The sequence below is a fragment of the Rhincodon typus genome, chromosome 1 (assembly GCF_021869965.1).
Source record: "Rhincodon typus isolate 14 chromosome 1, sRhiTyp1.1, whole genome shotgun sequence".
Taxonomy (NCBI): Eukaryota; Metazoa; Chordata; class Chondrichthyes; order Orectolobiformes; family Rhincodontidae; genus Rhincodon; species Rhincodon typus.
In genome coordinates, this window is record NC_063332.1 from 28,166,363 (window position 1) to 28,186,365 (window position 20,003).

The 20,003-nt window shown below is 42.1% G+C and overlaps 1 protein-coding gene across 2 annotated transcripts in view; it reads right to left on the reverse strand.

Annotated features, from left to right (window-relative positions):
* smad2 (SMAD family member 2) overlaps positions 1–20,003 on the reverse strand; it is a 103,361-nt gene that overhangs the window by 1,635 nt on the left and 81,723 nt on the right. For both annotated transcript variants that reach the window (XM_048598189.1, XM_048598182.1), the window contains 2 exons: positions 7,801–7,938; positions 5,226–5,370 (listed from right to left, as the gene is read on the reverse strand). In XM_048598189.1, the coding sequence (XP_048454146.1) occupies positions 5,226–5,370; positions 7,801–7,938 (283 nt within the window). The remainder of the gene's footprint in view (positions 1–5,225; positions 5,371–7,800; positions 7,939–20,003) is intronic.

A 20,003-nucleotide genomic window follows, 5' to 3' on the forward strand; every position in this document is an offset into this window, starting at 1 on the left:
GATAAGTGCAGATGATTAAAGATATCACAATCAGGGAAAGGACGACTGAAATATTTTAAATATGTTAACCCATTAACAGCAGTTGCCGCTGCATTAAATATGGAAACTAAGAACTGACGGTAATAAATGAAAGCTTGTAGTCACTAGCTACATTAGCACTAGCTTACAAATAAAGCAGCCATTTGGCCCAACTGGTCCATGCCAAAAATTTATGCTCCACACAAGAATCTTCATACTCATTATCCAACCCTAACATCATGTCCTTCTACTCCTCTCTCAATGATCCACTTTTCCAGGCTCTCCTTAAAAAGGCTATTCACCTTATAATCACAAGTTTCACATTCAAACTACTTTCAAGGTAAAGTAATTTCTCCAGAATTCTTTATAAAACTTACGAATGACAATCTGGTATTCATAGCGCTCATTTTGGAGTCCACTACAAATGGAAACATCTCTTCCCCTACTTGATCGTGCTGCTTTAAATATCCTCAAAAGCAGCCAGAAAGTTTAATGTTACACAGTTAACTTTTCCAAAACTGTTGTTAGATAGCTGTAAAAATGCTCAGTGGAATCTGTGGGTGTAACCAATAAGGATTAGCTGGGTGAAGAATAGCCTCACATGTCATTCATCCCCACTGTTACCAGACTTATGAACAGACCTCTGCACCTCTGTAGGTATCACACTATTCTGCATTCTATTATCCTGATGCACTTATGTAAGGTAATGATTTGTCTGAATTGCATGCAAAGCAATACCTTTTGCTGCATCTTGATACCTGTGACAATACTAAATCAAATCAAAAGCAGTACCAAGCCAAATATGATAAAGACTAAAGTGAGCTTGGAGAATGATCCAACATAGTACTTCACAGTCACAATTACATAGTGGCATGCCATTATCTACATTTTAGAACATAAAACAGTATAGCACAGGGACAAGCCTTTCCGTTTACGTCTGTGCCAACCTTGACGCCATTCTAAACTAACGCATCTGCCTACATGTGGTTCATAACCCTTTATTTCCTACTTGTTCACGTGGCTGTCTAAATGCCTCAAACTTTGATCTTACCTCCTTCTACTACCTCCACTGGTATCCACCTCCCTGTTTTAAAACAAAAAATGCCTCGCACATCTACTTTAAACTTTCCCCCTCTCACTTTAAACCTGTGCTCCCTAGAATTTGAATTTCTACCTTCGGGGAGAAAAAGATTCCTGACTATCCATGCCTCTCAATTTTATATGCTTCTCTCAGGGTGCCCCTCAGCCTTTGAAGTTCTAGAGAAAACAATCCAAGTTTGTCCAACTTTTCTTTATAGCTAATACACATCAATCTGGCAACATCCAGGTAAACCTCTTACAACTTCTCCCAAAGCCACTACATCCTTCCTATACTGTGAATAGCCAGAACTTTATACAATACTCCAATGTGGCCTGAAGTTTTATACAATTGCTACATGACTTGCCAACATGTTAATACTCAATGCCCCAATCCATGAAGGTAAACATGCCATGTGCCTTCTTTAAATTTGATTCTCCCCACCAATGCTACAGCCAACTTGCAAAGTAAAGGCAACGAACTCTGTCTAGGCAGGAATGCAGATTGCAACAAGTGGACAGAAATCACCTCTTGTCCACCCCATCCTTATTCACTTCTTTCATTATTCAGTCTAAGTGGGCTTTGCTAACTGGGCCAGCATTCACTGCCTATTCCTAAATACCTTCTTGAACTACTGCAGTTCATTTGGTGTATGTAGACCCACAATAGTCCTAAGAATTTCAGATTTTAGCCCATCAACAGTGGAGAAACAGTAATATATTTCAAGTCAGGATAGTGAGTGGTCTGAAAGTAAACTTTCAGGTAATAATATTTGATGGTAGTGATTGTAGTGAAGTCACCATAGTCCCAGAGGATCGTAGGGCTCCTATGATTAGAACGAGATGACTGGTGGAAAGTTTAACCAGATGGTCATCAGACCCCAGGCAAGGGGTATGTTAGAGAGGCAGGACCTCAGCTGGTTTGGGTATCAAACATCACTGTTGGCATCATTCTGTAGCACAAACCAGTTATACAGCCAATTGAGCAAAACCCCCTAAGCATCTAGGAAACAAAAGGTTCTCTATCAGCCCGCTCCTGCCATACAACACAGCCCCAGGACCATCAAAATCCACGGTGTGCCCCTGGCCAATAAGGATCATGTTCCATACCACGGGAGTAACCCCTCAGTATGAGCAGACAAAATCCACATTGACTCCAATGCACCAGTGCACCTTTTGAATGCCCGAGGAACAGAATGTTCCAAGTCCGAGACCTTAAACCAGCACTAAGCTCATGGTCTACGGAGGAGTATGATCCCCTAACCTGTGACCTGCATCAGAAACATGGATCATGTACACCAGACACCTCAAATCCCTGGAGAATTACTCCAGCGCTGCCTTCGCAAAATCCTGCAAACCCACTGGCAGGATAGGTGTACCAATTTGAGCATCAGCTCCCAGTTCAATAGCCACAGTATTGAAGCACTGGTCATGCATGACCATCTACAACCAGCAGGCCCACATTGTCCACATGCCCAACACAAGATTTCCTAAACAAGTGCTCTACTCAGAGCTCCACGATGGTAAGTAATCACCAGGAAGGTACAGGAAACAAAAGGACATCCTGAAAGCCCCCCCAAAATAAATGCAACATCCTGACTGACAAGCAGAAATAACTTGCCCTAGAACACACAAACTGGAGAAGCAGCATCCACGAAGGAGCCAACTACTTTAAGCATCACCAAATGAAGAACACAGAGACTAAGCACATGCAGTGGAAACAGCGTGCAGAATTCAGAGCACGCCACCACCTGCCTCATCAACACAACCTGTGGCAGAGTCTGCAGCTCCACGATTGCACAATTCAGGAACCCCACCACTACCCCAGACAGACCTAGCAAAGATGCTGGGACAGTGATATTTAGTTGAACAATGGTCTTTGAAGCCTCCTAATTAACTTGTACCGCCCTCCCTCAGCAGATGAATCAGTATTCTGTTCATTGAACACTACTTGGATACAGAATTTACTCTGTGGAGGACTTCAGTGTCCATGAAGTGGCTGAGAAGCACAACTACTCATGGTCAAATCCGAAAGGACATAGCTGTTAAGACTGGGTCTGCAGCAGATGAAGGAACCAGAAGATGTAGGTGAGATTTTAATTGGGTACTTTGCACCTGTGATCACTGGTATAGAAATTAGTGAGGAGGAGTGATATACATGAACAAATTACAATTTGGCATTAGATTTCTTAAAAAAAAAAGATTTAAAATGGATAATTCCTGGGCCTCCATGGGAGGCAAGGGAGGGGACTGCAGGGGCCCTGACACAGACAGTTAATGTGGCAGGGGTGAACTAGGAAACCACAGGCCACTGAGTCTAACATCAACAGTTGGGCAACTTTTTTTTCGTTTTTTAATTTCACTTGTGGGACATGGGTGTCACTGGCTAGGCCAGCATTTATTGCTTGTCCCTACTTGCCCTTAAGGAGGTGCTGGTGAGCTGCCTTCTTGAACTGCTGCAGGCCCTGTGCAATTCATGTCCACTAGAGAGGCAAGGATTAATCAAGTACAGTCAGCGTGGCTTCGTCAGGGGAGATCAGGTCTGAAAGGTTTGACCGAGTTCATTGAAATGACCAGATATATTGTTGAGGGCAGTGAAGTTGATTTGTCTACTTGGATTTCAGTGAAGTTTTTGACAATGTCTCACATAAGAGACTGGTCAAGGTGGTCAGAAGTGCAGGGTAATTCGAAAAACTGGATTAAAAAATATGGCATGCAGCAGAGGGTGATGATCAAAGGTTGTTATTGTGACCAGAGGCATATTGCAAGGTTCCATGCTGGGACTTTTGCTGTTTGTTTTGTACATTAAATGGTCTACACGCAGACTTGAGGTCTGTTGATAATGTTGACAAATGGCACAAAAATTAGTGTAGTAAACTGCACACAGGGGAAAGCCTTAGACTACGGTATAGATGGGCTGGTCAGGTAGGCAGCACAGTGGCAAATGGGATTTAATCAGGAAAAAAAATATGAGGTGATGCAGTTTGGGAGGACTAACAAGGCAAGGGAGTATTCAGCAGCTGGTAGGACCTACGATGCACACTGAGGAACAGAGAGATGCTGGTGTGCACGGCCACAGATCCTTAAACACCACATGTCAGGTGGATACGGTGGTTAAGGCGGCATATGAGATGTTTGCTTTTATTAGGTGAGGCAATGAATACAAAAGCAGGAATGTTGAGAACATAAGACATGGAAGTACGCCATATAGCCCATCAAGGAAACTACACTTTTTTTTTTCTGAAGGGTCTAGGCCCGAAACGTCAGCCTTCCTGCTCCTCTGATGCTGCTTGGCCTGCTGTGTTCATCCAGCTCTAGACCTTGTTATCTTTGTTAGATTGTTAATGTGGGAAAATGTGAAATTATCCAATTTGGAGAGAAGAACGGACAAGCAGCATGTTTAGTAAAGACAAGAGACTCTAGCAAACATTTGGTATGCAGAGGATTCTGGTCTGCAAAACACAGATTTAACATAGTTAACAATAAGACTGGCAAATGATCCTACTCTTTATTGCAAGGAGATCGGAGTGCATGAAAAAAACAAATGCAGTTTTGTCACAATTATAGTCAGGGGCCAGACTTGGAGCATGGCATACATTCTTTGATCTCTTCATCCAGAGGAGAGATGTAGTTGCATTAGAAGCAGTTTAGAACAGGTTCATTAGATTGATGAGGGGTTTGGCTTATGAAGAGAGATTGGCTAGTTTATGCTTACATTCTCTAGAACTTAGAATGAGAAAGCTATTTGAGGTGTAAGATGCCAAGGAGGACTTGACAAAGTAGATGCATAACAATGCCTGATAATTCTCGTGATCAAAAGTAATCATGTGCTCACAACCTTGCATTGTACTGCAGATACAGGAATATCTCCCAGTGCAGTCTAACGATGCAAAGTTTTACAGGATTCATAATACCAGCTGGATAAAGGGCTGTGAAATCACATCTATTGTACAAGTGATTTTTGAAAAAAAATATTCAAGACTCCTGATCCATGTTACCTTAAGTAGAATAGTTATTTATTTTGGCCAAGTTAGATGCAATAGCTCAGAATTACTGCTCAGCAGTGAAAATCCCCCTTAACATTGAGAAAGCAAGAAACAAAAACTGCAGAAATACCATTAATTTCTCACCTGTATTCAGCACCCCAGCCTTTCACAAAACTCATCCTAATTGTGCACATTCTGGTTAATTGGTAAACAGCTTCAAAGCCTTGGTTTACAGACTGAGCTAGAAGTGCTGCAAACTCCTGGTTGTTGAATATTTTCAGGTTACAACCTGACAAACAGAATTATAAAATAGCAAATTACATCTTACTTGACATTCAGAATAAATTTAGAGACAATTTATACAAGAGCAAGTAGCATTTGCAGAACATCTCCAAGTATTGCTCAATATTGATTTGTGCGCGCCAGATCTAACATAGTGCATGGATATTTTCAGGTGTCAAAAATACTTGTGTAGCACTATTCAATGTAATTCTCGATCATTTGTTTCTAAAAATAGGATGAAAACTATATCCCACCAGAGCCGAAATTTGAATTTGATAAAAGTCTGGGATAGAAAGCTAGCCTAATGTCATAAAACCAGATGGGTCTACTAATGTCCTTTGGAGGAAGGGAGCCTGCTATCCATTCCAGGATTGACCTACATGTGACTCCAGGCCCACAGTAAGATGTAACAAGTGGGGTGCCACAGGATTTGGTCCTTGGGCCTATTTGCAATTTATATTAATGACTTGAGAGGAGGGTCAGAGGTATGATAGAGACATTTGCAGATGACACTAATGTGGGAAAGTAAGCTCCAATAAAGAAATAAATTTACAAATGATATGGATAGGTTAGATGAATGGGCTAAAATTTAGCATATGGAGTTTAACATGGATTAGTATGAGGTTATCCATTTTGATTGAAAGACAAGAAAGGCAACTCACTATCTAAATGGAGATAACTTAAGACTACATTGATGCAGAGGGATCTGGATATCTGCATGCGTGAACTGCAGAAAACTAGCATATAGGTACAACAGGTAATATGGAAGATAACTTGCATTTTGGTATTTATTGCCTAAGGAACAGAGCAGTAAAAAGTCACAAAGTGCTGTTGCGACATTAGTGACACCACACCTGAAGTAGCGTACGTTTTGGCCCTCTTACTTGGAAGGATGTAATTGCATTAGAAGCAGTTTAGAACAGGTTCATTAGATTGATTCCAGAGATGAGGGGTTTGGCTTATGAAGAGAGATTGGCTAGTTTATGCTTATATTCTCTAGAATTTAGAATAAGAAAGCTATTTGAGGTGTAAGATGCTAAGGGGGACTTGACAAAGTAGACACAGGACATTTCCTCTTATGGGGCAATCTTGAACAGGTCAGTTTCAGGATAAGGGGTAACAAGTTGAAAACAGATCAGAATGAAGTACTTCTCTTAAATGGTCACGAACCTGTGAATTCATTACCCCAAAAGTGTGGTGAAGTCAGGACATTGGGTAAATTTAAGTAGGAGGTGGTTTTTAAATTAATAATGGGTTGAAAAGTTACAGAGAGAGGGTAGGAAAGTGGTGTGAGGCCACGATGAGATCAGTCATGAACGTATTGAATGGCATGGCAGACTCAAAGGCTGAATTGCATACTCTCGCTCCTAGTTCTTATGTTCTAAGCTGCCTTTTGGGCAATAGATGCTGGCCTAGCTAGCTACATCCACATCGCATGAACACATTTTTTCAAAACAATGAATCAACATTACATGCTTCAATTCAACTAGCCTTCACACTTCAGAAAAATTGAGGTCAAATTACCAACATGAAATTTCAAGATTTTGTGTGAAATTCTCCCATATCATATTTCACCCATTATGGAAAAATGAATACTGTTTGTAATTTCAACAGCCTCTGGTAATAATTTCGTGGAGATAATGCAGCATGCATTTGCATTCCCAATTGTGCATCAAATCCAAGGAAATTAAGTCCACAGAAATATAATCTTGCTAGGGTAGTGCCGGTAAATGTTTCTCACTCATACCGAGCCAAATAGGTCAGCACCTTAATTTCTATTTTGGTTTCAGATTTCCAGCATCCGCAGTTGTATTTTATTTTAGGAAAATAATTTAGTTTTAGAACATCCAGAAAATGTTTTGTTAAGTGACATTTCCTACTTTCTTGAAGATTTTCTACCTCTTCCACTTAAGGTGATACATTGAGGCGGAAGTACAGTACAAGAAATCGTAAATTTAATCTTCCATTAATACTGTTGATAAAAAATAGGAAGAGACATCTAATCAAAGCTCTTTATCTTGCAGTCATCAGGACAAATGCAGGAATGACAAATTTCCAATGATCACAACTAGTTGTACTACAGAAAAAATAATAAATCGCTCGCTGATTGATTAGCAAGTCAACTCCAAGTGGCAGAACATCGCCATCTAGAAGGCAAAAAGCTATAGACCACATCAAGGTGTTTTCTTTTAAAAAATATACAGAGCTTGTGTAGCTTGGCTAACCCACTGACAGAACAAACATCTCTCAGCACTGCTGGTTCATGGACAGATTTTGAATTGTGATCATTAAAATACTCTAAGCAGAACTTGAAGTATATAACCATTAACAAGCAATTCATTTTTGAATACGAGTTCAAAGTTTGTTATACGGACCAGTTTCTTTTGGTTGGAAAGCAAGAGTTCATGTTTTTAGGCACCTATTAAATCTTTCTTACCAGGTGGAATTTTGCATACTGTTGCAGGATGCCAGCTGTATCTTTGATTACAGTTTGGACTTTGAACAAAGATGGCACTATCACTCAGACACTCCGCAAAAACTTCCCCACCAATGTAATATAACCTTACTCCTCTGCCTGAAAAGAAAAAAAAAGTAACCTGATAAACGTTTCTCCATTATAAAATCTGCATTTTAGGAAAAATGCTACAAACCATGAACTAATGACAGATATTTGGTTTTTCAAAATAAAGATTATATTGGGGGAGTATTTAAAACAGTTAAGATAAACTAATAGATGGTATATGGACTTTAAATGTACACAGTTCAAGAAACAAAGCATGCAAGCACAATCAATAGATGCTATTTTCCAGGCTTTGTTGATTTTAAATGGAGAGGGTGGACTTTGCACAATTACTTGATCATGTATAACAGCCTGCATTTTCACAAATTGGTGTTTTAAATAATTACGAAGATTCATCAATAGGACAATTTCAAATCAAGCCCTGTTTTACTAGGCTGAGTACTCAGCCTTGGTGCACTGGTTGGATGCTCAATTCCAAGTCACAAGGCTGTGGCTATCATCCCACTCCAGGAACTTCACACTGCTAAAAGACCCATGTGAGATTTAATAACAAGCATTTTTTAAAAGATTAGAGGAGTCCTCACCAGTGGTCTGGTCAATATTTATCGTTCAACCAACATCAGTGAGAAACACATTAAATCGACCACATCACAAGTGTTAGTACTGTTTGACCTTGCTGTGCACAAGCCAGCTACCATATCTCTTGAATTACTGTAAAGTATTTGATGATATCCTGTGGTGACAAAACAATTTCTATTGTTGGGTTAAGAAATATGTTGCCTTTAATAAAGGAAAAATAACCCAAGGTTCTTCAAAGTAGCGTCAACAACTTGTTTCATTTGAGATGATATTAGGGCAGATGTGTAAAATATTGTTTTTTAGCTGTAATTTAAGAAGGTGGAAAGAATTGCCTGTTGTCACGTACCACTGGGCCAGAAAAGGAACTTAAAGCTAGACTGCTGTGTGCTATGTTTAACAAACATGGCTCACTCCTGCTTCACCTGACTGTGCTTTAAAACTTGAGGGCTTCTCAATTCAGCAGAAGGACCGCATAACATCCTCAGGCAAGGCAAAGGACGGAGGGGTCTGCCTCCTCATCAACGCCTCTTAGCACTCAGTGTGACGCCCCTACTAAGTTATTGCTCCCGGACCTATAACAATGAATGGTGACGTACTATCCCTACTACCTGCCATCTAGACAGCAGTTTACATCCCAGCCCGTGCAGAAGTGAAGAGTGCACTTGAAATATACACTGCCCAAATAACCTTGAGATGGAATACCCCAAGGCCTTGTTCATCATAGCCAGTGACTTTAACCAGGCCAACTTCAAGTGTGCTTCCAAGGTACCACCAACATGTCTCCTGTCCCACAAGGGGTCCAAACACCCTGGATGATTGCTACACAACCAAAGACGCCTAACGCACCATCCCCGCCTGCATTTTGGTAAATCAGATCACAAGACTAGGGTACAATACAAAAAGTCGTACAACACTGGTCTTAGGTAATGGACAAGCTCCTATTTGATTGCTTGGAGTGGGTGGACTGGTCCATACTCATGAACTCAGTGCCAACCTAAATGAGTATGACATTACTGTCAAAGACCTCAGAGCGAGTGAGTAGAGGATTGTGCGCCAAATTAATGAGCGTTCCCCAACTGGAAACGATGGATGAACCGAAGATCCACTGCCTACTGAGGTCTGGGTCTAAGGCATTCAAGTCAGGTGACCCTGGCCTACACAGGAAATCTAGGTATGATCTTCACAAATCCATCAGGGATGCTAAGATACAATACCAGACTAAACCACACGAACATACGTCGACTGTGGCAAGGCTTTCGTGATATAACGGGGCTTCAAAGTAAAGTCAAGTAGAATAGCTGACAACAATGCACCCCTCCCCAATGAGCTCAATGCATTCTACGCTTGCTTTGAACAGAAGTTCAGTGAAATGATATCACCTGAACTCTCAGTCACTGCCACACGTCAGATCTGTCTTCTTAGCGTGAAAAGGAGATAGCTGAAGAGATAGTGGGGCTGTTAGTGATCTTTCAGGAATCACTGAAGTCAGGAAGAGTCCCAGAGGATTGGAAAATTGGTAATGTAATGCCCCTGTTTAAAAAGGGAGTAAGGCAAAAGACAGGAAAATACAGGCCGATTAGCCTGACTCAGTCGTTGGTAAGATTATGGAGTCCATTGTGAAGGATGAGATTTCTGAATACTTGGAAGAGCATGGTAAAATAGGGTAAATTCAGCATGGTTTCATCAAGGGGAGGTTATGCTGGGCAAATCTGTTAGAATTCTGTTTGGTGGTAACTTGGAGATTAGACCAAGAGCCAAATGGAAGTAGACTTGGACATCCTGGACTTCAAGAAGGCCCTTGACAAGGTGCTGCACAAGATGTTGCTGTGCAGGATAATGGCCCATGGCGTTAGAGACAAGATACTAGCATGGGTAGAAGATTGGCTGTCTGGCAGAAAGCAGACAGTGGGGATAAAAGGGTCCTTCTCAGGCTGGCAGCTGGTGACTCGTGGTGTTCCACAAGAGTCAGTGTTGGGACCACAACAACTTTTCACTTTATACATTAATGATCTAGATGAAGGAACTGTGGGCATTCTGGCTAAGTTTGCAGATGATACAGAGATAGGTGGAGGGACAGTAGTATGGAGGTGGTGGGGAGGGTGAAGATTTAGACTAGTTAGGAGAGTGGGCAAGGAAGTGGCAGGTGGAATACAATGTGGGAAAATATGTTAGGTCATGTACTTTGGTAGAAAGAATAGAGGTATGGACTATTTTCTAAATGAGAATAAAGTTCAGAAATCTGAAGTGCAAAAGGGACTTGGGAGCCCTAGTCCAGAATTCTCTTAAGGTAAACTTGCATGTTGAGTCAGTAGTTAGAAAGGCAAACACAAATGGTGGCATTTATTTCAAAAGTTCTAGAATATAAATGCAGGGATGAACTTCTGAGGCTTTACAAAGCTCTGGTCAGACTACATTTAGAGTATTGTGAGCAATTCTGGGCTCCATACCTCACAAACGATGTCCTAGCCCTACAGCAGGTCTACAAGAAGTTCCAGAGAATGATCCTAGGAATGAAAAACTTAACATATGAGGAACGTTTGAGGACTCTGGGTCTGTACACGACCTTTAGATGGATGAGGGGAGATCCAATTGAAACTTACACAATACTGAATGGCCTGGTCAGAGCAGATGTTGGGACATTGTTTCCATTGGTAGAAGAGACTAGGGCCCGAAGGCGGAGCCTTAGAGTAAGGGAAGACTCTTTAAAACAAACATCAAGACAAACTTCTTCAGCCAGAGAGAGTGATGAATTTATGCAATTCAATGCCACAGAAGGCTAAGGTGGCCAGATCATTTAAATATATTTAAGACTGAGGTAGATAGGTTCTTGATTGTCAAGGGGATCGAGGTTTATGAGGAGAAAGTGGGAGAATGGGGTTGAGAAACTTATCAGGCATGATTGAATGGTGGAGCACACGCGATGGGCTGAAGGTCCTAATTTCTGCTCCCGTGTATTACAGTCTTATAGATATGCATAAATCATTACAGGCGGCAAGGTAGTCAGAAAAGTAGGTCATTTTAAAAAGTTCAGGATCCCGCATGTACAAGGACATGAAGCACAAAAGCAAAACAGGCACGATAAATCTCAAATTGTTGGTTTGACCTCAAATGAAGTTTTGCATCCATTTGTGAATGCTACACTTTTGGATGGATAAGTGTAACTAGAACACAAACAAGGAGAATAAGAATTTTGAATAACAATTTTTAAACAAAAAAAAGCACAGATGATATATAGAATATATAGTGAACTTCCAGATAGAAGACACCATGCAAATCAAAGACCACAAAGATTTGTTTTTAATTCATTCATGGGATATGGGCATCACTGGCTGGACCTGCATTTATTGCCATCTCCAGTTGCCCTTGAAAAGGTGGTGGTGAGCCGCTTTCTTGACGCATTGCAGTCTATTTGCTATAAGTAAACCCACAATTACTTTTGGGAGGGAGTGGCAGGATTTTAACCTAGCAACAGAAAGGGAACAGCAATATTTCTAAGACAGGGTGGTAAGTGGCTTGGAGGGAAACGTGTACATGATGTCCCCATAGATCTGCTGGCCTTGCTTTTCCTAGATGGAAGTGGTCATGGGTTTGGAAGGTACAACCAAAGGAGTCTTGGAGAATTTCTTGCACAAGAGCGTCTTGTAATTAGTACACTTAGCTGCAACTCAGTATCAGTGGCAGAGTGAGTGGATGGATGTGGATGTCCTATTTGTTAGGTGGACTGCTTTATCCAGGATGGTGTCAAGCTTTTTGACTATTGAAACTGCACTCATCCAGGCAGGTTATTTTTTTTGAGGCATGTTCTACCACATTTCTGTGTCCTGCAGATGGTGGACAGGCTTTCTTTCAGGAGTCACAAAGTGAGTGACCTGCTAGAGGATTGCTAGGCATGTGACCTACTCTCGTAGCCAGTATATTTATATGGCTAGTTCAGTTCAGTTTCTGAGGAACGGTAATCCTCACCAACTACACTTGCAAGTACTCCCGAGGATATCAGTTTCATTCTTGCCCATGTGCAATCCGTCTAGTTTTTACTGCTTCCACCTCTCCTAGAACCAGTCCCAATGTCTGAGGAATCCACACACACACACACACACACACACACACACACACCTGCTTTTTCATTCTTACTGGCACATGGCACATGGCACTGATAACACTCCTGAAATCACAATATTGAAGCCCTACTTTTGAATTTACTTCCTATGTTATGCTCACTCCATTTTCTACACATGTTGTTTGTATGGATGTGTATCAAAACCACTGACTATTCATCCTCTCACTCCAGAATGTCTTGCTGCCACTCGGAAACATTCTTGACCCTAGCACCTCAGAAGCATCCTGCAGTCTTGTTTGCGTCCACAAATGTGCCTATTCCTCTTCTAATTGAAAACCCTATTAATATAGCCTTCCCACACTTATTCCTCCTCTCATGTAGAGTAGAGCCATGCCACAGTGCATCAGATTTGGCTGTTGCTACTTTCCTGAGAAGTTATTTCCTCAGCAGTATTCAAAGCAGTATATCTGTTTTTCAGCAGAATGGTAGGGGATCCCTGCACTGCCTGCCTGGTAGTCATTCATTCCCAACCTGCCTGTGGAACCTCAGCCTCAAGTGACTACCTGTCTGTACATGGAACCCACTACACAGCCTCACACATGGAGTGCCCTGGCTCTGAAACTCAGGCTTCCAGAGGATGCTGCTGGAGACACCTCGAACATATTCTGATCCCAGGCAATGGAACTGTGCTGGTCTTCCCACATCGAGCAGGAGAACATCACAGCCTTGCTCTCTCTCTCCCCACCCTCCCTTTGACCTTCCTGCTTAGCTTAACTCAGACTGCCCTTACAATCAAATAATATTCATTACTCTAGGCCCATCCTTCTCTGGACATCTGCACTAATGTCGTTGCAAACTACAAATCCAAATTAAAGCTGCAATAAAAATTAACACCTGACCTTACGTATCCAATCAACTTCCACTTGCCCAACATCACTTTTTGTCACACTTCCCAAACTGTTTCACTGTGATGGTGACTGAAGAACAATTCCCAGTCATTGTCATTGAAGGTCATTGATGAAGTTGAAGGTAGTGGGGCTAAGGACAGTACCCTGAAGAACTCCAGAGATGTTCTGGAACCGAGGTGACTGACTTGGGGTTTTGTACGGTTCCAACCAGTGGTGATTCTTCACCTTCTGCCCTCCTGATTCCCAATGACTCAGGATTTTCTGGGGCTGCAGGAGGAGATATCGAAGCAAATGTGGCCTTTATGTCAAGGGCAGCCACACTCACCTGACTTCTGGAGCTCAGCTCTTTTCTCCATGTTTGAACTACGGCTGTAATGAGGTCAGGACCTGTGTGGCTCTGGTGGAATCCAAAGTGAACAGGAAGCAGGTTATTGCTAACCACATGCTTCTTAATAGCACGGTGGATGATACCCTTGTGTCAATTTACTGATGATCGAGAGTAAACTGATGGGGCTATAACTGGTTGGGTTGGATTTGACTGTAGGACATATCTGAGCAATTTTCCACATTGTAGGGTAGATCTCAGCCTTGTAGCTGTACTGGAACAGGTTGATTCAGAGCACAGCAAATTCCAGAACACAAAACTTCAGTACTATTGTGAAGTACATCAGGGTCCACTGCCTTTGCAATATCTAGTGCCTTCAGCAATTTTTTTTTAAAATCACAGAGTCAACAGATTTGGCTGCATACTGGCATCTGTGATGCTGAGGACCACTGCAGGAGGCCAAGATGGATCATCCATGTGATGTTCCTGCGAGAAGATTGAAAAAGATGAGGCTGAAGCATTTGTAACAGATGTGCTGCGCTGGAGGACGATGGCATTGTGCAGCCTTCACCTGCAGTGAACTGTTTAATTGACTAGTACCATTCACAATTCGAGGTGGCAGAACCGAAGCACTTATATCTGACTCGTTGGTTGTGGAATCACTTAGCTCTATCACTTGCTGCTCATGCTGTTTGACATGCAACCAGTCCAGTTTTTGTTTCGTCAGGTTCACAACTCATTTTTAGGTATACCTGGCGCTGCCTTGACATGCCCTCCTGCACTCTCCACTGAACAAAGGTTGATCCCCTAATATGATGGCAACACGTGGAGTAGGACACATGCCCAGCCATAAAGTTGTAGATTTGTTGGGAACACTATTCGGCTGCTGCTGATAGCCCACAACATTCTATGGATGCCCAGTCTGGAGTTGCTAGCCCTGTTCATCATCTACCCTCCTGAGCACAGTGGAAGGACTGCACAACACAATGGAGGTTATTCTCAACGTGAAGATGGGACCTGGTCTCCAAAAGGACTCTGTGGCAGTTACTCTTACAGGTCCTGTTATAGAGAGATATCTGTGGCGGGCAAACTGGTGAGGCATTCTCCCAAGGATAACGATAATAACTGCACATCCTGATGTTAGCAGATCCTGTTCCCATCTGGGGTCCAATCCTGCAAGTAAGTTGTCTTTGCAAAGCAGCTGGGCCACATGGGGGTTCACCTTAAGTGACAGATGGCTAGACCAAATCACATTCTGTGCAGTCAAGACATCAAGTATGTTTTGCATCTGTTGATTCCCTGACCACCTGCCAAAGACTTGGTCTACCAGCTTTGCCCCTTAAGTCTCAACCAGCTCAGTCATCAGTAGTAGTGTTGCTAAGGCACCCATGGTGGTGGACTTTCAAGTCCCCCACCCAGAGCATATTCTGCACTTTTACCACCCTCAGGACTTCCTTCAAGTGCTGTTCAATATGGAGGAATACTGATTTATCAGCCAAGGGGGAGGCAGTAATGGTAATCAGCAGAAGTTTCTTTGCCCATGTTTGACCTGATGCCATGAGAAGTCATGGGGTCTGAAGTCAATGTTGAGTACTTCTACAGCAACTCTGACTGTACACCACTGTGCCCCAATTTCTGCTTAGTCTGTCTTTCTACTGGCACATGACATTCTTAAAGCAAGGATGGTGATGGTAGCGTAAGAATCTGTGGAGAACGACTATGTCGAGCTCTTGCTTAACTAGTCAGAGATGGCTCATCCAATTTTGGCACTAGCTCACATGACAGTAATGAGGCCTTTGCATGGTTGACTGGGCTGCTTTTGGCATTGTTGTTTTCAGTGCCTTTGTGAATGCCAGGTAATCCATCTGGTTTCACTCCTTTTTCCCTTTCTCGTGGTTAAGAATCTCAAAAGCGCTAGCATCCAAGTTTTAGTCCATAATAAGGGAGGCATAAGGAATGTTGGTCTTTATTTCAAAGGGAATGGAGTACAAAAGTAGTGAGGTTTTGCCAAAACTATAACAAAGCACCAGTCAAGACCACAGCTGGAATTCTGTGAACAGTTTCAGGAGAAGGTTGAAAGAACTGCAGATGCTGTAGATCAGAAACAAAAACAGAAGTTTCTGGAAAAGCTCAACAGATCTGGCAGCATCTGTGAAGAGAATCAGAGTTATGTTTCGGGTCTGGTGACCCTTTCTCAGAACTGATGGTAGCTAGGAAAACAATCATTTTATATGCAGAGGATAGGGTGGGGAGGGGGAGCAAGTAATAAATAATAGGTGGGGATAAAGCCCAAAAGAGAGAGAACAGTTGGACAGACATAGGACTGGATAACAATCTGGCTAGGAGAATGAATAGTTGTTAATGGAGACTTAGTGACTAACAATAAGTAGTGTGTAATGGCAGACTGTGAGATAACAAAGCCTGGTGTACAGGGTTGGGGACTAGGCCATGGGAGAGTTCTGGCCCTAAGATTATTGAACTCTATATGGTCCAAAGGGCTGCAGGGTCCAAAGTGAAAAGTGAGGCGTTGTTCTTGCTTGCACGGAGCTTCGCTGGAACAGTGCAGCACTACAGCAAGCCTGAGCCAGAGACGTTGGCCGGAGAACAGGATGGTACGTTAAAGTGGCACACAACTGGAAGCTCAGTCTTTTTTGTGGGCAGAACGTAGGTGCTCTGCGAAACGGTCACCCAGTTGAGACTTTGGTTTCTCCAATTTAGAGGAGACCACATTATGAGCACCAAATGCAGAAAATTAGATTGTGAGCAGGATGTGACTGCAGGTGAAGCAAGTATTGGGATTTCTATTATAAAGATTGATGCAAGATATTTTTTGGGCCTACTGATTTGGACTGCACGTTTTAGGAATGAGGCCTCCTCAGCAATCAAAAGTCCTCAAATTCCTGGGATTTGACTCAATTTTACTATAGAACCAAAACTGCGCACAGCTTAAGCAGCTGAAAGACAAATATTACATTCTCCATATGCAATATATGGAAGTACAATGAAATAAAGTTGAGGGTATCATTCAGAAGATAAACCTTACTCAAAAGAATAACAGATGAACAAAAACTGATTAAAATAGCAGCCAAGAACAGGAAAGAGGGGAGGCAGGGGGAACAAAAAAAAAGTAACATAACATCAAGCCTAGAAACACTATTCTTTGCAGTTTTCAGCTGTACGAGATGAATTGGTTTGGCATAAATATAGAACATCACAGCGCAGTACAGGCCCTTCGGCCCTCGATGTTGCGCCGACCTGTGAAACCAATCTGAAGCCCATCTAACCTACACTATTCCATTATCATCCATATGTTTATCCAACGACCATTTAAATGCCCTTAAAGTTGGCGAGTCTACTACTTTTGCAGGCAGGGCATTCCACACGCTTACTACTCTCTGAGTAAAGAACCTACCCCTGACATCTGTCCTATATCTATCACCCCTCAATTTAAAGCTATGTCCCCTCGTGCTAGGCATCACCATCTGAGGAAAAAGGCTCCCACTGTCCACCCTATCTAATCCTCTGATCGTAAGTACAGTTACATCCCACAATGCATGAACTCAGCTTATCTAAACACTGAAGGATGTATTAAAGGGTTGTGCAGAAACAATTCACAGGAATGGTTCCAGGGATGAGGATTTTCAATTATGCATATAGAAAAAAAAATTGAGGCTGCTCTCCTTAGAGAAGGCTGAGCAAAGTACCCAGAAAGAAACTGTTTCTATTGGTAAGAGGAGAGAATCAAAGGACATAATTTTAAGATGGTTAGCAAAAGAAGCAAGGTTACAGGAGGAATAAATATGGTAGTTTGGGACTTGGCTGAAGAAAGGTATGTTACCAAAATATTTTGTCTTGTACTCAAAAAAAAATTGAAGAACGCCAGATTTCAAATGATCATAAAGATACATACTACAGGAGCCAAGTTTCATAAGTCAACTGATTGACTGAGAAATTGCCATGGAGTAAGCAAAAGGGAACTATGGGCTCATGAAGCTCCTGGGTAATTCAATATAAAACCATGAAGACCTGGGAGACATTTTTCAGAGAACAGATCCTGAGTTAGAATGCATATTGCTCTTACAGAATGTAAATGAACCATGTTAAGAAGGTGCCATTTATGTAGCTTTTAGAATATTTGGGATTACTCAACAAGTGCTGCACAATTATGGAATCACATCTCACAGCTGATGAATTGTTTTGGCGCCAAACTTAATACAGCTGTTTCACACTGCAATTGCACAATAGCAACAAGTGCTATTAAAAATAAGATGCTGCCAAGTCCAACACAGTATTCTGCCAACACACAATTCAGAAATATCATGCATGAATTGCAGTTACATGATGATGCCTGTACATAGGTTATATGTCAGAGCATTTGGCTGGTGAAAGTCAAGCATTTGGTTGGTATTTACAGACAGAATACAAGTACTATGCCATTCAAAATGATCATGGTTGATCTTGGGCTTCAAACTTCACTTCTCCACCTGCTTTCCATAGCCTATTAATGAGAAACAATCTTTTTCAACCTTAATTACATCAACGATGCAGTATCCATAACCCTCTTAGTAGGGGGTGGCAATGTGACAGATTACAAAGAGGAGCAAATATGCAAGGAGATCGCAGACAGCTACAAGAATAAAGTTGTAATAGTAGGGGGATTTTAACTTTAATCAACTAGGACCGTCACGGTGTTTAGGGTTTGGATGGAGAGAAATTTGTTAACAGCATTCAAAGAATTTCTCATGCAGTATGTAGATGGCCCTACTAGAGATGGGGCAAAACTTGCCCACCTCTTGGGAAATAAGACAGGACAAGTATTCGTGCAGCAGCACTTTAGGACTAGCTATGGAAAAGGATAGGTTTGGTCCATTAGTTGTATACTGGGGCAAGGCAAATTTTGATGGTCTTAGACAGGAATTTTCAAAAGTTGATTGGGGGAGGCTGCTTGCAGGCAAAGGGACATTAAATAAGCGAAGACCTTCAAAAGTGAGTTAATAAGGGTTCAGGGCCAGCATGTTCCTGTTAGGTGAAGGATAAAGCTGGCAAGAGTTCGGAACCCTGGATGACTAGAGTCATTGAGGCCCTGGTCAAGAAAATGGTGGCATATAACATGTATATGCAGCTGGGATCAAGGGAATTCGTTGAGTATAGAGGGTGTCGGAGTACACTTGACAGCAATCAGGTCGTCTAAAAAGGGGACAGATAAAGGTAAAGGAGAATCCAAAGAGATTCTACAAGTACATGAAGGGCAAAAGAGTAACTATGGAGACAATGGGGTCTCCTAAAGATAGAGGTCATCTATGCGCAGAGCCACAAGAGATGGGTGAAACCGGAAATGAATATGTCTGGTCAGTATTTACTGTCTAGAAAGGCATGACGCTAGGAACTTGGGGAACGAAGCGATGTCTTGAAGAGAGTGCACATTACAGAAGAGGTGGTGCTGGAAGTCTTAAAACACATTAAAAAGGTACAGAAATCCCTGGGATCTGATTAAGTATATCCAAGGACTCTGTGGGAGGCGGAGGCTAGGGAGGAAACTGCAGGCGCCTAGTGGAGATAATTGTATCACGGACAGACATAGGTAGTGAATTGGAGGGTGGCTAATGTCGTGCCATTTTTTAAGAAAGGCTGCAGGGAAATGCCTGGAAACTACTGACTGATGAGCCGAACATCTGTGGTGGATAACTTGTTACAGTAGATTGAGAGATAGGATCTACAGGCATTTGGAGAGGGACTGAGTCACTTGGGATAGTCAGCATGGCTTTGTGCATGGGAAACTCTGTCTCATGAATTTGATACACAGTTTTTTGAAGGGGTGATGAAGAAAGTAGATGAGAGCTGTGCAGATTTGTCTACATGGAATTAAGGCCTTTGACAAGGTGCAGGTGATTGTAGAGCAAGGTTAAATCTCACTGATCCAAGGAAGAGCTCGCCAACTGGATACAAATTTGGCTCAACGGTAGAAGAAAGGTGATGGTAGAGGGTCATCAGGCTGGAGGCCTATGGCTATCTTTGTGCCACAGGGATCAGTGTTGGGTCCACTGTTATTCACCATACATATAAATAAATGTATGTGAAAATATATAAATATATCTTGATCAACTGGGCCAGTGGGTTGTGAAATAGCAAATGGAGTTTGACTTAGATAAATGCAAGGTGTCCCATTTTGGTAAGTCAAACCAGGCAGGACTTACACAGTCAATGTTGGGCCCTGGGGAGTGTTATTGAACAAAGATCTAGGGGTACGGGT